We start from the raw sequence: 15,866 nt of genomic DNA, 5'->3' as shown, positions 1-15,866 counted from the left end.
ATTTCCTAATCTTTGTTGAAAAAAAGAGAGATAAAGATGGGATTTTATTCGGAAAGCCTGTTTAGATTTTTTTTGTTTTGCCACTAGAGGGCGATATCGCTCTATTCTTTTATAATTTCTCAGTTTTGTCCAAAAGAATAATTGTTTAAAAATATGTATACAGTCTGTTTGGGGAAAAAACAGAAAAGAAGAAAATACATGGATTTTACTTTTTTCCCATCAGCATAAGTGAACATGACTGTTGTTTAGCATGCTTTAATTAATTATGGGGTAAAAGAAGCAATTCAGCACTTCCAAAGTACTTATGATAATTTATCAATTAAACTTAATTATTAAAGATTGCATAAGTGCCAATGAAAAATATGAATTTTCAAGCCATTCTTTTGTATTTAAAGCACAAGTTAGGAAATTAAGTGAGGCTTATAGAAATGCGTACTTTATTGCGTGTTTATTTTACTTTTTTTTAATCAAGAGGTTAATGTTGATTTTATGGAAACAAAAGAGAGCTTGCAGATTTGCCACCCAAGGGGCTTCAAGTTGCACTTAGGGACCTTTCATTAATTAAACTTGTATACTGCCTCAATCCCAGAGGCAACTTACAGTGGCTTACATATTAATATTAAAACAGCAAATTTATATTGGTAAGCAAAAAAAACACCATACCCAATTAGTCATCAGAGAGGTGGGGGAAGCGAAATCTGGTGTCAAGTTTTATAATCTTTTGTTCCTCCGTCCTGCTTTCAAATGCAGCAATTATAACATTCAGTGAAAGGTCTCAGCAGATGGCAGCACTTGGATGAGCCCAAATTAAGCAGGGACACAACTTGGAAGGAACACCATCAGGAAATCTCAAACAGAGACCCAGCAGGGGTAGGCCGGGAGCCCCAGAAGCAGCCAAATGGTTAAACCACTCCTGCTAAGAAAACTGCTCAAACATGTCCCTGAAGTGACCAGAGCCCAGCTTGACTTTTTACATTCCTGGAAATACAGAGGGTGACTGGAAGACAAATAAGGCCTTCTGTGTGTGCAAGAGAATGGGAAAAACTGTGAAGACAATCCAAAAAATCTGTTGCGGTGTGTTGCCAATAGTATCGCCTTTAATATCCTTGCTGTACGAGAGTTCAGAATAAAAACACAGACGCATAGCTTAAAAAGAGACGTTTATTCGAAAGCACAGGCCATGACAATGACTAATCAAAAGAAACAGTATTTATGTATTAACAGGGATCAGATTCTCCCTCACTTCACCCCCACCGCAAAGAAGACTACACAAACTGGAGGAGCGCTTTTAAGGATCATGCCGGGCTGGGGCCTCTGACTTTATGGCTTGCTCGGTGCAGAGTGTTGGGGCAGAATTTCTCTTATCACTTGCCAGACTCCCAAATAAAGGATTTGAATCTCTGGCCCTAAAACAAATGCCTTCTGCAAGTTCTGTTTTCCTGCCCAGGCCAGGCACCATAGCTTTCCCACCAAGGAAGAATTGTCACTGGGGTGCAGCAGGGCCTACAATTTAAGAAGGCTTGGCTGAGCAGGAGGGATTAGAAAGAGTTATCTGATCTTTCTCTCTCCAGTCCCATCACTCCTTGCCTGCCTGCTTGGCTCCAGAGACACACTTTGGCTGAAGATACCCATCACCACTACCCCTGTGTTGGAAAGGCAGCTCTTGAGAGGGGGGGGACAGGGTTACAGGCCTTGTGTTCCCCCGACTTTGTGCCACCTCTCCTGGGGGAAACCTTCCCCCACCGCTGCTGTGGCCCCTTTGCTGGGGTTGATGTTCGCTTGCTTGGTTGGGCTAATGATGCCCCCGCCCAATGGGGAAATTGTGGAAAGCGTATTCATGAGCATGATTGCCATTAAGGGCCTATGAACCCGGGAGCTGCAGCACTGCGTCAAGGGGAAATGGGCATCTCATTTGCCTGCGGCCTTCCTGCTGCATCCGCCAGCGTCCCTCTCCTCTCCTCCCCCGCTCAGCTGGCTTCGGTCTTCTGTGCTTTCCTCCTTCTCTGACCCACCTAGCAGCACATCATAAACATCCCAATTCAGTCGAGATGCCCAGGCCCGACCAACCAACCGCGGAATACATTTAAAAGGCGACTAATGTGGCCTCGAAGACACCAGCGGTGGGATACTGACAAGAGAGCTGGGCCAGGAAATTGCATCGGCCTCTCCTAACAGACGATGCTTTGTCTTTTGGGGAAGCTGGTCAAGGCCCTTTGATCTGGAATCAGAAGTCCTCTTCCCTATCTAGGCTGGCCACCACTTAGCACATGTTCAGAGGTCCAGCTTTTGGAAGAAATGTCTTCGCAGAAGGGTTATAACCTTAGTCCAGATCACAACGACAGCACATCCTGAGCGATCTCCCCACCCCCACCCCCAGCCCTCCCCTTCTGTAGCCAGTCCCAAAGGTTGCCTGTTTCCCCTGAAGTCCTTAGGGCCTTCTCCACTCCACCGCTTCTCCTCCCCACCCCCGTGGGAGATCCTGTAGTCCTCTGCTCTGCCTTCCCTTCCAGCCCATCCAGCTTTGGGCTTTATCTGACCTTGATCGCTCTCAGCTCGGGCCTCGCTGTGGAGAAGGGATGGGGTGCAGGGGGGGGGGCAGAGAATAGAGGCTGCTTGCCAGGGGCATCGCTTTAGGAAAGAGGCCAGGCAAGCGGCTGAGAATCCGGTTCTCTCTCTCTCCCCCCCCCGCCCCCACCACCACACACACACTCTGCCTACTTAGTTTGGGACTCGGTTTTGGCCTCCGGAGATTGAGCGCGCCAAGCCAAGCCGCTCTCCTGCCTTGCCCTGAACTCTGGCCCCTGTGAGTGAGCGAGCGAGCGAGGGAGTGAGTGTGTGGCGGCGGGACGGCTGGTTGGTGTGTGCCTAATAGGAAATAGTAAAAGCAGTGAGGCAGGTCAGTCGACCAGCGATTACGGCCCGGCTCTGCTCCACGCCGCCAGCTCCACTCTGCGAAGGCAGCCGCCGGGGCAGCCTGGCCGAGCAGCTGGGTTATCCGGCCGGCGGCTGCGGAGGCCTCGGGTGGCGGCGGCGGCGGCGGGCTCTGCTGCTGCTGCTGCTGGTCTCCTTGCCTTGCTGCTGCTGCTGCTGCTGCTGCTGTTGCGGCTGTCGGCGCCTCCGCTCGCCCCCCGCCCTCCGATGAGCTCCTACTTTGTCAATCCGCTGTACTCCAAGTACAAGGCGGCGGCGGCGGCGGCGGCGGCAGGAGGGGGCGAGCCGCCCATCAATCCCGCTTACTACGACTGTCACTTTGCGCCCGCCGCCGCCGCTGCCGCCGCCCTGCTCTACGGGAACAGCGCTGCCGCCGCCGCGGCCGCCGCCGCTGCAGCCGCGGCCGCCGCCTCAGGCTACCCCCCTGCGCCGACGGGTCCTGGGCCCGGCCCGGCCGTCAGCGGCGCGGACTACTTCCACCCTTCTCCCCAAGCTCCCCTTCCTCCTCCTCCTCCTTCCCACTCGCAGCCGCCGCCGCCGCCGCACCTGGCCGGGGGGAGCCCCTCGCCTTACCCGCCTCCCCCGCCTCCCTTGCAAGCCCCCTGCTCCGGCCTGCCTTGTTCAGCGGAGCCGACCAAGTTTTACGGATACGATAACTTACAGCGACCGACGATTTTTACGACACACCAAGAGGCCGAGCTGCTTCAGTATCCCGACTGTAAATCGTCCTGTGCTAATATTGGCGAGGAACCAAGGCCCTTAAATCAGAGCGCGTCTCCTTCTCCAGTTTTTCCCTGGATGAGACCACAAGGTTGGACCCAAACTCCTTGCCTTTCTCCCTTCCCCTTCCCTTTCTCTGCGGCGGTGAACTTAACTTCTTTCTCCCTTTCCCTTCCCTTCCTTTCCCTCACTTTCTTTCCCTTTCCCTCACTTTTCTCTCTTTCTTTTCCCTCACTTTTCTCCTTGTCCTTTTTTTCTTTCTCTCTCTCTCTCTTTCTCTCTCTTCTTTTCTTTCCTTCCTTTCCCTCACTTTTCTCTCTTTTTCGTTCTTTTCCCTCACTTTTCTCCCTGCTGTTTTCGTTTTTCTTTCTTTTCTTTCTTTTCTTTCTTTTCTTTCTTTTCTTTCTTTTCTTTCTTTTCTTTCTTTTCTTTCTTTCCTTTCCTTTCTTTCCTTTCTTTTCTTTCTTTCCTTTCTTCTCTTTCTTTCCTTTCTTTCTTTCCTTCCTTTCTGTCTCTCTCTCTCTCCTTTCTGTTTTTTCTTTCTTTCTGTTACTTCCCCCTCTCTTTTCTTTCTCTCTTAAACCAAGCTGCCATTTTTTTTCACCGATTCCCCTTTTCTTTCTTTTGTTCTCCTTTTACAGTTACAGTAATGCTGTTGTTATAATGATAGTTCCTTGTTAACAACACACTCCGTACAATTGTTTCTGACAATATATTAGGCTTGCTTAAAAAACGTCCAAACCACAAATGACTTGAACGGTGGCATTAAACCGATATTTTGAAAGAAACAAGAACAGACCAGATCGTGTTTTAGATTTTATGCCGAGTGTTACTGCGTTTGGATCACGTAGGGCACACTCCGAGTACTTGGATTTATGGCGAGTTGATTCACTTTGTTAGTTGTAAATGAGAAAGAGATTTGAACAAATAGCCGGAGCTCATGCTTTGTGCATTGGAAAATAATTTGTTCGACATAACTTTACTCTCTGGGGCAGGGAAGCTAAAAGCGCTGGGGCTGTGAGCCAAGCTGCCGCTTTTGGTTGTTTGGTTTCCTGGTTTATTTTTTTCCCCTTTCTTTCCTTTTGTAAAGAAACGCTGGTTTTTGTTTCCAACAGCAGCTCCCGGGAGGCGGAGAGGGAGGCAAACCTACAGCCGCTTCCAGACTTTGGAGCTGGAAAAGGAGTTCCTGTTTAACCCCTACCTGACCAGGAAGAGGAGAATCGAGGTCTCCCACGCGCTAGGACTGACCGAGCGGCAGGTCAAGATCTGGTTCCAGAACCGGAGAATGAAATGGAAAAAAGAGAACAACAAGGACAAGTTCCCTGCCACTCGGCAAGAGGGGAAGGAAGGAGAGGTCAAAAGGGAAGACCTGGAAGAACAAGCCTAGGCAAATTAAAGTCTTCCTCTTCCTCCTCCTCCTCCTCCTGCTACTGCTGCTGCTGCTGCTGGGAACCTTGGCCAAAGACTTTGGGGCATCAACGGATGGAGGGGCCAGGTGCTTGTCTAGGTCTCTGCCATGTCCACCATGATTGGGACTAATCTCAAGGCACCTTTTTGTTGTCTTTGAAACTACCTTCTGACATTTCTGGGCTAGATGAGAGTTAGGCTTTTGTTACTGCACTGGGCGCCTTCTTAGCTCGATTCCCATATGGCTACTGCTGCTGCACTTTCTAGATTTTTTATTGTCCTTCCTTCCTACTTTCCTTCCTTCCTTCCTTCCTCTCTCCCCCCCCTCCCCCCCCATTTCCCTTTGGCCTTTGATACTAAGAAGGATAGCAGTTTTTTACCTACAGATTTTTACTGGGATTTATGTTTTCCTCCAAGGACGCAACGACCGGCCTCTCTTATTATATTTTAAGAATCAAGTGCACTTCTTTCAAATTCTTCAGTTCCCCCTTTCTTTAAGTTAATTGAAAAAGGAAATAACTTGTGGGCCGATGAGGGAAGTAATGAACTATTTTAATTTTAAACACTGATTTTTTTTTCCATTATCGATAATCAAAATAATAATAAAAAAAATCCGACGTGTTATTTATGACCCGGCTTCTTCCTTCATGTTTTCGTTTAGCGTAGAAAGTAGCTCAAGGCAAGCGGGCAAACTACGGGAGCATTTGGACCCCGTTTCTCCGAAGGGACCTCGAAAGCGCTTTGTTCCGGGACCCCTTTCCAGCGTTCCTTGCCCTCCTCTCTGGGAAAGCTGAGCCTGACTCGAGCCCAGCGCCAGCGACGAGAAAGCGAAGCCCCTTCCTTCCCCTTCCTTAACCCGCGTGCTTCGGGGAGGAAGGCTAAGCCCGTTTTGTTTTGCTTTGTTTCATATGGCCCTGCTTCAGGTAAACGCGTTTCGCTGTGCTTGGCACGCTGGAAAGACCAACTAGACTAGTGCTCATTGGAAGGTAGCAAAGTATTAAGGCCGCCAGGCTTCTGTCCGGCAGGCCGCGGAGCCCCCACTGTCAACGCAAAGCCTCCTAGATTCCTGCCGGATACGCGAGTGCGAAGATCAGCTCCCGATTGATTTTCATGGGATTTCAAAGCGAGCGCCGATTTCCTCGGGTTTGGGGAGAGAGCGAAAGGCCCAAAACACAAGGCTGACTTCTCCCAAAAACCGTGGGCTACTCAGGCCGTTATTTTACACCGAACGTTGCTTCTGCATGAATCCGCTGTTGGGAATGGCTATTGTGTATATTCTCATCTCCATTGTTGAGAATGGACATTGTACATTCTCGTGCATATTGTTGAGAATGAGTATTGTGCATTCTCGCATATTATTGAGAAGGAATGTGGGCATATAAATTTGAATGCACGCTTCTTTCTTTCTTTCTTTCTTTCTTTTTCTTTCTCGCCAGTAAAGGAGCCCTTGCAACGTTAAGCGCAGGCTTATTGAAGGTTGGTTGTTGTTAGCCATGGCTTACTAAATGAACACCATGTTCTGCATTTGCATGAGCCGCTGAACCAGACCCTGGGCTGCTTTTACTAACAATACGCTTGGCTGAAATGAAGTTGGCTAGCTTGTGAAAATGAAGTTGGCTAGTTTGTGATCACGTATTCGCCACCACAAGTTCCCACCGGATCTTCTTCAAGACAAAAGGTTGGATTTGGGTATCTGGAAAAGGACGTCTAGTTACACATCCAGTGTGCTATCGACATACAATCTATCAAACTTGCATAGGCATATGTTTGGTTTTTTTTTTACAGTTTAGAGTGAAATAGAAGCTTTCTTAGAAATATGATTCTTATTCAATTTTAATATTAATAACTCAATTTCAGATATCTTATTCCCTATTTATAAACACTTGCCTTTCTTAGTGGTTCTGACTAACTAGGAGATTTGCTGGGATTATCTTTAATCTGGGTATTTCCAAAATCTATCTCTCTATCTCTCTCTCTGTCTACCTACCTACCTACCTATCTATGCCGCTCTCAGTCATTCTGGCTACTAGGCTCAATCTGCTGGGATTATCTTCATTTTGGGAGTGGTCCTTTCATTTGGATCGATTGGTGCAGTATCTTTTTTTCTTCTTCCTGTAAATAGCAATCCAAGCATGCTGGTCTATATCCAGGAAGATATGGAGATGTTCAGAAGGCTGGTTGCGGAATCAGAAACAAAGGAAAGTTGAGGAGGCGGTCCTAGCAACAGCAAGGACATTCCTACAGATCTTCTGAAAGCCTTACAGCAGCCTCCTCAGAGGGACCAACATGGTGGGATCCTTGTTATTGAGGTGTGAAAGGGAGAGACTAGTTTACCTAAAACCGTCTAAAGAATTCTAGAATAACTGGGTCAAGATTTGGAGGTGGTTTTTGTTGAAGATGGCAAACAGATTCTGCAGCTCAGGCTTTTAACTACCATGCTGTTGCCATAACTAAGGTGCAGACTGCAGCTCGTAACAATTAAACTCACAGGTCTGTAGCAGCCCCCATATCACATAGAAAGAGAGGAGCCTCTTTAAGCACCTTCAGATAACTGTCTGTGTGTGTCATGTTTGTAGATAATACGTAGAGTAGAAGGTTCATAGATTCCTCCAGATTTTGTCTAAATCTCTCTTGGGTGAATTCATTTCCTCTTCCTCCTCTATTTAGAAAACGGAATGAGTTTGCTTGTGTGCATTTATTGAGAATTTGTTTTTATTTATTTGTATCCTGCCTTTATTATTTTTACAAATAACTCACACACACACATCCCAAATTTATAATTTACAATAGAATTACTGAGAGGGATTGGCCTCCTACCCTGCTTTTTTTCTGGTTTTTAAACTTGTACACAACTGTTTTATTTTACATTATTTTCTCCAGCATAATTCACCTCACTCACCCGTGGGGAGATCCATCTTCCCCACCATACAAGAAAGAAATATAAAACAGCACCTTTTCATATCTATGGCAACTCTTATCCTATCAAGCTCCATTTATTTCAATGAAATTGTATGATGTAGTCCAAGCTAGCACTTATAGCCTTTAATGAGGAATTGCATTTTTTCCACATCGCCCAATGAAGAAACCATTAGTATTCTCTTGACAATTTTAAACAGGATGCATTTCCACCTTAGAGATGCAGCTAAGCTAAACAAAGAGCTTTCTCCACCAAGAAGCCCCTGGTTGATTGTGGTTCAGAAGTCTGTCCTCTGAACAGCTTTCGTTTTCGTTTCACAGCTCCAAGATAATTGTTTAAATTAGTGCTTCCCCAAGCAATTCACAACCCTGTCTTTGGAATTCCTGCACCTATCAACCCCAGCTGATAGTGGGGAATATGGGTCTCATCCACCGTATCTAGAAATCGGTAGTTGAAAGGGATAGGTTTACAACTGAGGGGTACATAGAAAGCAGCATTCCATACAGTGAATCAGGGTTACATCTTTTTGAAACCAAGAACAAACTAGCCCATAGGACTCGTCTTCTTGTTGCACAGCTAACCAATATATATATTTTTTTAAAAGCCATTGTCTTTTCCTGTCTCTTCTCCCTCCCTCCTCCAAAGATTAGAAGTGCTCCAAAAGCTTTTTGAAAACTTAGAAACTGAGGGTCATCACCCTGTGTATCACCCCCACACACACCATTTCTGTCACTTGAGCTGCTTTTTTCCTAATTTGTGTATAGAAGCTTCCCTCTCCCAACACTATAATTCTTTTTTCTTTTAAGAAATCTAGTCTGGACTTGAATGAGTGTTGCACACATAGAGGTCTTTGCTCTATGGACAATCTATGGACTATCTGCTGAACCATTAGCCTAGTTAGGCTCTTTCTTGGATCCAAAGGGTCCCTCCCTGCCTGAACCCCCCCCCCCCATATTTTCAGCATTACAGTAGCAGGAGCTCATCCACGTGAAGGGTCTGCGGCAAAAACTGCAAAGCAGAGGATTTGGTGCAGGAATTTGCATAAATGCGGCAAAACGCCTTGCTGGTCATTCTTCTCTTAACTTATACAGATTAAGTCTAGAGAGGCAGCCCAAAAACCTGGCAAAGGAAAAAGTGCATTTGTTCTAAGTGTACATATCAAACAATGAACAGTCTGCAGTAAATATTTGTAATTGTTCTAAATTAGTATTGTATTTTGTAAGCCACCCAGAGTCCACCGGAGCTGATGGCGGATGTCTATATTAAATCTAAAAATAATAATCATAAAATGGAGATGAAATATATCTTGCTGGAGAACAGCAAGACCAGGCTGAATGTTGCAATGCAGGCTTTGTACAAGCACAGCTTCCTCAGAAAGTTAAGTCCTGAAAGGTTAGAGAAAACTTACTTCCAGGTGAATATATGCATGCAAGCAGGATTATTTAGAGAATCAATGGGGGAGGGGCGGCTGGTGTGTCTGTGTTGGATTTTGGAGATTTCATACAACCGGCAGCACCTTAACTGAAGGAGACACCCACTTTTTTCCAAGTTGAACAAAGAGGGTGCCTCACTTTTCCACAAAGCTAGTTCAAAATTAAACTAAATTGAATGAGGAAAGTCTTATTCTTTGCTGTTCTTTTGCTAACTGTGTGGTGTCGCTTTTCTTTAGCATTCTATAGTAAAAATCACTCCCATAGCGGGCTTCCTCTTCTTGGCAAGTCTAAAAATTGGCATCAAAAGCAACACCACCCTTTGTGTCCTTTCTTTGAAGGCAGCAGCCATTTTGGAAGCAGAGACTATACAGCCCTTCAAGGTGACACATCTGCATTTTAAACATGGAAACTGAATCTGTTTGGGTTACTGATTTGGGAGCAAAACCCAAGTGGGCACGAATTTGCCAGAATGGCCTCTTGCCTTCTACAGCCCAATTCATAAACCAATTCCACAAAATGACCCATAAATGTTTATTTCATACAACTTCACACACAGAGAGAAAGCATTAATGGGTTTACAGCAAGAGGCAAAAACATTTAGTACAGCGAATTTCACTTGTTTGCTTTTCTGGATCTAGGGCAGTGAAAATAATGATTTCTTTCGCTGCCCTCTCCAGCATTAACATCTTCCTTAGAAGAAAGTCTTTTCGATTTCAGTCCTACTTTATGTCCACATAAAAATAGTCATTTCCAACAACTAATTAGGATTTCGTTTTAGGGGGGTGTTTTTTTTTTCCTTTTTGAATAGAATCGTGTACCAACTTGTCAACAATTGCAGTCAATAATTGCTAAAAGATTTATTTCACTCCACTGTACATAAACAGTGCCCAATGCAACAAGATATAGGCAATGGCTATTAAAAAAAGAGGAGGGATTTTTGAATGGCTAATTCCCTAAGAAAGAATTGAGGAAAAAGTCACTGTGGCTGAGTCATATATCCAGATTCAGCTGAGCTTTGGAAAGCCAGTGGTTTCCCTTTTCTTTTTTTTCTTTTTGGCAATTCTTGGTGCATTCTTTCTCTCTTCTTTGGACTTCTGCCCTTCTCCATGCTGCAAGGTAACCGGATCCCCACAAGGCCTATCTGGAGAAAGCCATTTTCTGCAGCCAGAAAAGAAGTCGAGGGCCTGTGATTTTTATTTGTTCCCCCCAAGAAAGTTGCTTTAGGCATCTCAGCTAGAAGTAGCCTTTTCTCAAGGAGGGGCCCTGCTCCTGCCAAACAGCAATTCCAACACTGTACTCCAAATTGAGAGGTAAAGAAAGAAAGAAAGAAAGAAAGAAAGAAAGAAAGAAAGAAAGAAAAAGACAATAGATAGATAGATAGATAGATAGATAGATAGATAGATAGATAGATAGATAGATAGATAGATAGATAGATAGTAGATCGACCCATGTTTGATGTGAAGGATCTTCCACATTTGGAAAACGGGACAAGAACAAGAAAGGGGCCTGGTTTTCTACCTTCAGAGGCCTGCCACTTCAGAGCCGCTTAGCCAGGAAGGGAGGGTTAAGGGTTAGAGTTAGGGCTAAGGAGACAGACAGACTGCCTCGCCTGGCACACAAGCCAGGGATGTGTGCCGCTTCCAACTGGGCCTGAATGAGGAAAATCCAGCCTAGAAGGAGACTCCTCTGGAAAAAGCTTGGCTCTACAGACCTCCCCTCCGGCTTCCCTCCCTCTTTCTAAACTGCGCAATCCAGGCCCAGTCAGCAGCCGCTCTTCTCTTAGGCCTCGGACGCGGTTCTGGTGGAGCCGAGAGCAGGAAAGTGCCATGGCGGGAGCAGGAGAGAAAGAGAGAGGGAGAGACAGAGGGAGGGGAAGAAAGAGGAAAACGTATTCTACTGGGGGGGGGGAGGTGGGGGGGGCAGCTGCAGCGGCCTGAGCTAAAAAAAAAAAATCCGCAAGGAATTGCGGTAAATTCCTTTTTGTTTGAAGAAAATTTACAGCTCGGTAATAGACCTTTTACGACCGACTTGGGCGCGTCATTGGCTGCGCCTGGTCATGTGCGAGGGCTGCTGGCTCTCCGGGCCCTCTTTCCCCCCCTCCCCTCTCCCCCCCTCCGCCTGATTTCCCTGGCGAATTTCACCCCTGCATCCTCCTTTCCCAGCGCCTCAACCCCCCCGTCTTTTCCCAACCTTTGTCTCCGATGTGTGGCGCATTCCGGCTGGTTAGGCTCGCCGATCCGACCGAACCGGGGAAGGGCTTTTTTTGTGTGTGTGTTTCTTTGCAAGCCGCCGTCCCCAACGCTCCCCTTCAGCCAGCCCGCTCTCCTCGCCTTTGCCATCCCTTGGACGAGGCGCGGAGTGCGGGCAAGACGGGCGGGCGGGGAGCGTCGGCGGTGGCGGGCGGGCGGCGAGCCTAGCCAGCGGGGCAGCTTGGCCACAAAAGCTCCCGTTTCCTTCACGCCCTACCTGCCTGCCTGCCCGCCGGCGCCTGCCGCCTCTTCAGGTCTGGACGCGGCTCCCGAACCGGAGGCGCCTCGCAATGGATTACAGGGACGCGCCCGGAGTCCTCGCCGCTCCGACCTGGCAGCCATCGGGTAAGGAAGTCCTTTCGTTTTCATGTCTGACTCGCCGCGGGGGGCTTCCCTTTCCCTTTCGGCGCTTGGAGAGTCATAAAAGAAAGTGGAAGGAGTGGGGGTGGGGGAGGGAGAGCCCGACAGAACAAGCACCCACCCTTCGCCCTAATAGTAGGACGGTAGCCGGCAGGAAGGAAGGGAGAGGTGGGACAACTGCCCCGTCGGCGCCTTTTGTGCCACCTGCCTGCCCCCTACGGAGGCTTCCCTGCCCTTCGGACCCACCTGAGCCTCTCCGCGGGGGGGCTTCAGCGGCTTTGTGAAGTGCGCTGAGCCTCGCAGAAGCTCGAAAATAAAATAATAATAATAATAATAATAATAATAATAATAATAATAATAATAATAATAAACTATCAGCGGGCAAACCCACAAAAAACCAGAGCGATTCCAGAAAGAAAGAAGAAAGAGAGAGAGAAAGAGAGAGCGAGAGAAAGAAAGAAAGAAAGAAAGAAGGAAGGAAAGAAGGAAGGAAGGAAGGAAGGAAAGAAAGAAAGAAAGAAAGAAAGAAAGAAAGAAAGAAAGAAAGAAAGAAAGAAAGAAAGAAAGAAAGAAAGAAAGAAAGAAAGAAAGCCTCATTGAATTCCCTCCTCTGCGGCTTCCTGTCTTCCACCACCCCCTCTTCCCTATTTTAGAACACTCCCCCCCTTTAATGTTTGGTCTACTAATCGTAGAATTCCAGCGTCTAATGAGCAACAGGTGGCTCTCCTTCCCTCCCCCCTCCCTCCCCTCCCCTCCCTTCCCCTCCCTGTCTCATCCGGGTCCCTAAGAAGGCGCAAACCTGAGGTGCGGCTTGCACCCAGGTTTGCTTTGCTGCAGGGCGATTGCGCTTCATGCGCCAGCCAGAGAGGTCCTCTGGCAGCTTAGGTGCGGGGATCCCTCCGACTGAGTTAAACGCCTCTTTCCGATCGGAGTAGCCGCGCCGAGATGTCTCGACAGCTCGACCCTCCCTTCTCTCGCAAGGCAGAAAACGACAGCCCAGGTTCGCGTTACATTTCTGGTTGCTTTTGTATAGGGCGAGGGGTGGGTTTGTGGGGGGGGGGGGGGGGCGTTCATAAGATTCTCTCCAGACAGTGTTCCTATGCTGAGAATTCCTGGCCACTTTTAAAAATTGGGATCTTGCTTCTTTTTTTTTTTTTGTTTCTTTTGCTTGCTCGCTTGAATGCATGTATTTTCAACAGAGCAATTAAACTGTCCTGTAATATAACAATCCTGCAAATCTGATCTGCACTGAAAATCTAAACAGATTTCAATGGTACAATGCAATGGGAAAATGGCACAGGTATGAATGATATCCATTGTGGTCATCTAAATGTACACACATTTAGGATTCAGACATTACGAATATGTTATACAGCCTATGGCTTAATGAATGAACTGTGGGTGGGTGTGTATATGCATGTATTGGAAGATCTGTTGTGTTCATAATAACAGCAGAATGAATTTTTTTCCAGCTATATCCCTGATATGTGTAAGTTATTTCAGTAAGGCTTTTGTTAAAGCCTTGTTAAATAAATATAGGTAAGATTGCAAACAATATATTACATTTGCCCAATAATGTTATTGTCTTTTACTTTTTAAATAATTCATTCTTTGCAATGTATGATAGGTTCTGCATTGTTGCCTGGGTAAGGAAAAAATATTTTATTTTTCTATATATTCCTAAATAAAATTAATACAGTACCCCAAAGTCTGTTATTTATTATCTCATTGAAAAGCCAATGTGCACTATGTAGTTGCTAGAATTGTATTATTTCTTAATTTATATACAAATACCGTATTATAAAATGTTTAATGGCTCAATAACCAACCAGAGTGATAGGAATAATCCTCTTTTTTTGCAGTTGATGCTGAAAAATATAAAGTGTTTAATGTTGTTCTTCTCTTGAATTATTAAAGGGAATGTATATTCAGTTGAATGTATATTTTTAATTACTTTTGTAGAACACCACTTTCTAAATATTAGCAACCATTTTAGATGGAAGAATAAAACATCATTAAAAACTCTAGCCCAAAGTGCAAGGTGATTGTAGGATTACTGCATATCGTAATGGCTCCCATTGATATCTGAGATTGGCAAAGCATTACAAACAATAATATTCATCTGTGATTAGAGAAGTCCGCCCACTTTTTCTTCTGCTATACAACATCTCTCCTCCCCCATAACTCTAGCCATTAGAATTGAGTTTAGTGTAGCTGCATTGATGACACAATACACACCTTAGCTAGAAGTATTTAGGATTGAATTCCTGAAATCTTATTGTTCTCATTCCTTTCGCAGTGGGGGTTTTCAGCTGGAAATTGTCTCAATACATAACCCAATTAAGATTAGTATTTAAATAAAAGTAATTCTTCTTTCCTATCTAAATTTAGGAGATGGAAAGAAACTATATTGGGATACATAATACAAACTAATTAATAGGCTAAATTGACAAGACTCTGGATCAAATTCCTTCTTCTGGACATGTCCCTCCAGTGGAAGAAATTCCATTGATTTCAGGCCAATCCCACCCCCTTTTTTTTAAAAAAAAAAGTAGTTAGCAAATATCTTTGAGATGGCTTGCTTCTTCTCAAAAAATATGGTATTTGTTAGTTGGAAAGAATGCTACTAGACTCCTTCTGATTTTAAGTTCTATTAAGAAATGTCCAAAATTGTACAAATGTATTTCTTAGGGGCAAGTGCTGTCAAGCTCTATTCATTTTTCAAAGAAAATGTATAACATCCACATATTAAGAAAGTGAAGCCTTGCTAATCAAACAAAAAAAGAAGAAAAATAGTTTAGTAGCTACCTAAAATTAAAATATAAAAAATGGGGGGGGGGAAGAGCCACATCAAGGATTTGTGTAAAGGGTAATTTGTATGGCATAAAACCACTCATTCTTGATGATCCTATAGTTGCAGATGTTTTGTATGGGAAGCAAAGAGGGCGAAAATAACACTTAAACCACTAGTTGTGTGCATATTAATGGTAACCCTGCAAGATGAGTCTCTGTGTGTGTGTGTGTTCACACATACACACATATTCATTCGTTTCATGGCTTCTTGTTGAACTGATTTGTGTTTGTGAGATTTCTGAGAGAAATGTATTTCTGGTGGGCTGTTTTATGAGATCCTGGAGCTGGGATTGTGGGGGGGGGGGGGAAGAGAGAGAGAGAGATTCGGAACAAAGACAGTATTTCACTCCTTGGTTGGCAGGCAGCTGTTAAAGGTATTTACAGCTCTACTGCATTGCGGCACTGAATGCAGCTACAGCGAGTGTTAGAGCTAAAAAACAGGAAGTGAAGTGGGGGGAGGAGTCGCCATAAACACTTCATTTGGTCGATGGGGTATAAGATAGAAAAATACACCCACCCCAGAGATAATAAGAGAACATTAAAACACTTTGCATTGTGAAAAATACTTCTTTCCTAACGAGGAGTTATATTCGAATTGGTACTTATACAGTAATTGGAATAGGAGAGGGGGTATTTCCCCCCCTTCTTTCCATTATCTTCTAAAGAGGAAGCAGCACGAGGGGGCAAACTACCCACAATAAAACAAATGTGAATGGGAGGACTTCGTTTGTGTTCCTAACTTTGGGAGGGGGGGGGGACAGAATTGAAGGAAAACCAAAATGGGTTTTGAAGAGAGGAAATCGGGCACTGGGCTACTTCTTAGTAATTAATGCTGGGACTTTCCTTTCTTTGGAAGCACTTAGTTGCTTCTCAGTTGTCTGTTGTGTTCCACATTTTTAGATCGTTTCACACCTTGCTCTTAGATGAAGTTTGCTTTAACTGCTGTTTGACGGAACATTGCCCTCTGGTTCCCAAATCACAATAAACCATAACCCT

The 15,866-nt window shown here is 45.3% G+C and overlaps 1 protein-coding gene and 1 long non-coding RNA gene across 2 annotated transcripts; one reads left to right on the top strand and one right to left on the bottom strand.

Moving 5' to 3' along the window:
- The first annotated feature begins 2,931 nt into the window (after window positions 1-2,931).
- HOXD8 (homeobox D8) lies at window positions 2,932-6,477 on the top strand. The gene is made up of 2 exons (XM_087708678.1): window positions 2,932-3,742; window positions 4,767-6,477. The coding sequence occupies exons 1-2, from the start codon at window positions 3,139-3,141 to the stop codon at window positions 5,036-5,038; spliced, it is 876 nt and encodes a 291-aa protein (XP_087564804.1). The 5' UTR covers window positions 2,932-3,138; the 3' UTR covers window positions 5,039-6,477.
- Window positions 6,478-9,925: 3,448 nt separating this feature from the next.
- Window positions 9,926-12,068, bottom strand: LOC148049350 (uncharacterized). The gene is made up of 2 exons (XR_015695866.1): window positions 11,875-12,068; window positions 9,926-10,566 (listed from the first exon to the last, which is right to left on the bottom strand). It is a non-coding gene; the product is annotated as an uncharacterized LOC148049350 (long non-coding RNA).
- Window positions 12,069-15,866: the final 3,798 nt, after the last annotated feature.

This window comes from Thamnophis sirtalis, unplaced genomic scaffold (assembly GCF_051295495.1).
Source record: "Thamnophis sirtalis isolate CommonGarterSnake01/CBP01778 unplaced genomic scaffold, rThaSir2_p1.2 scaffold_1, whole genome shotgun sequence".
Lineage (NCBI taxonomy): Eukaryota > Metazoa > Chordata > Lepidosauria > Squamata > Natricidae > Thamnophis > Thamnophis sirtalis.
This window is presented reverse-complemented; position numbering and strand designations above follow the sequence as displayed.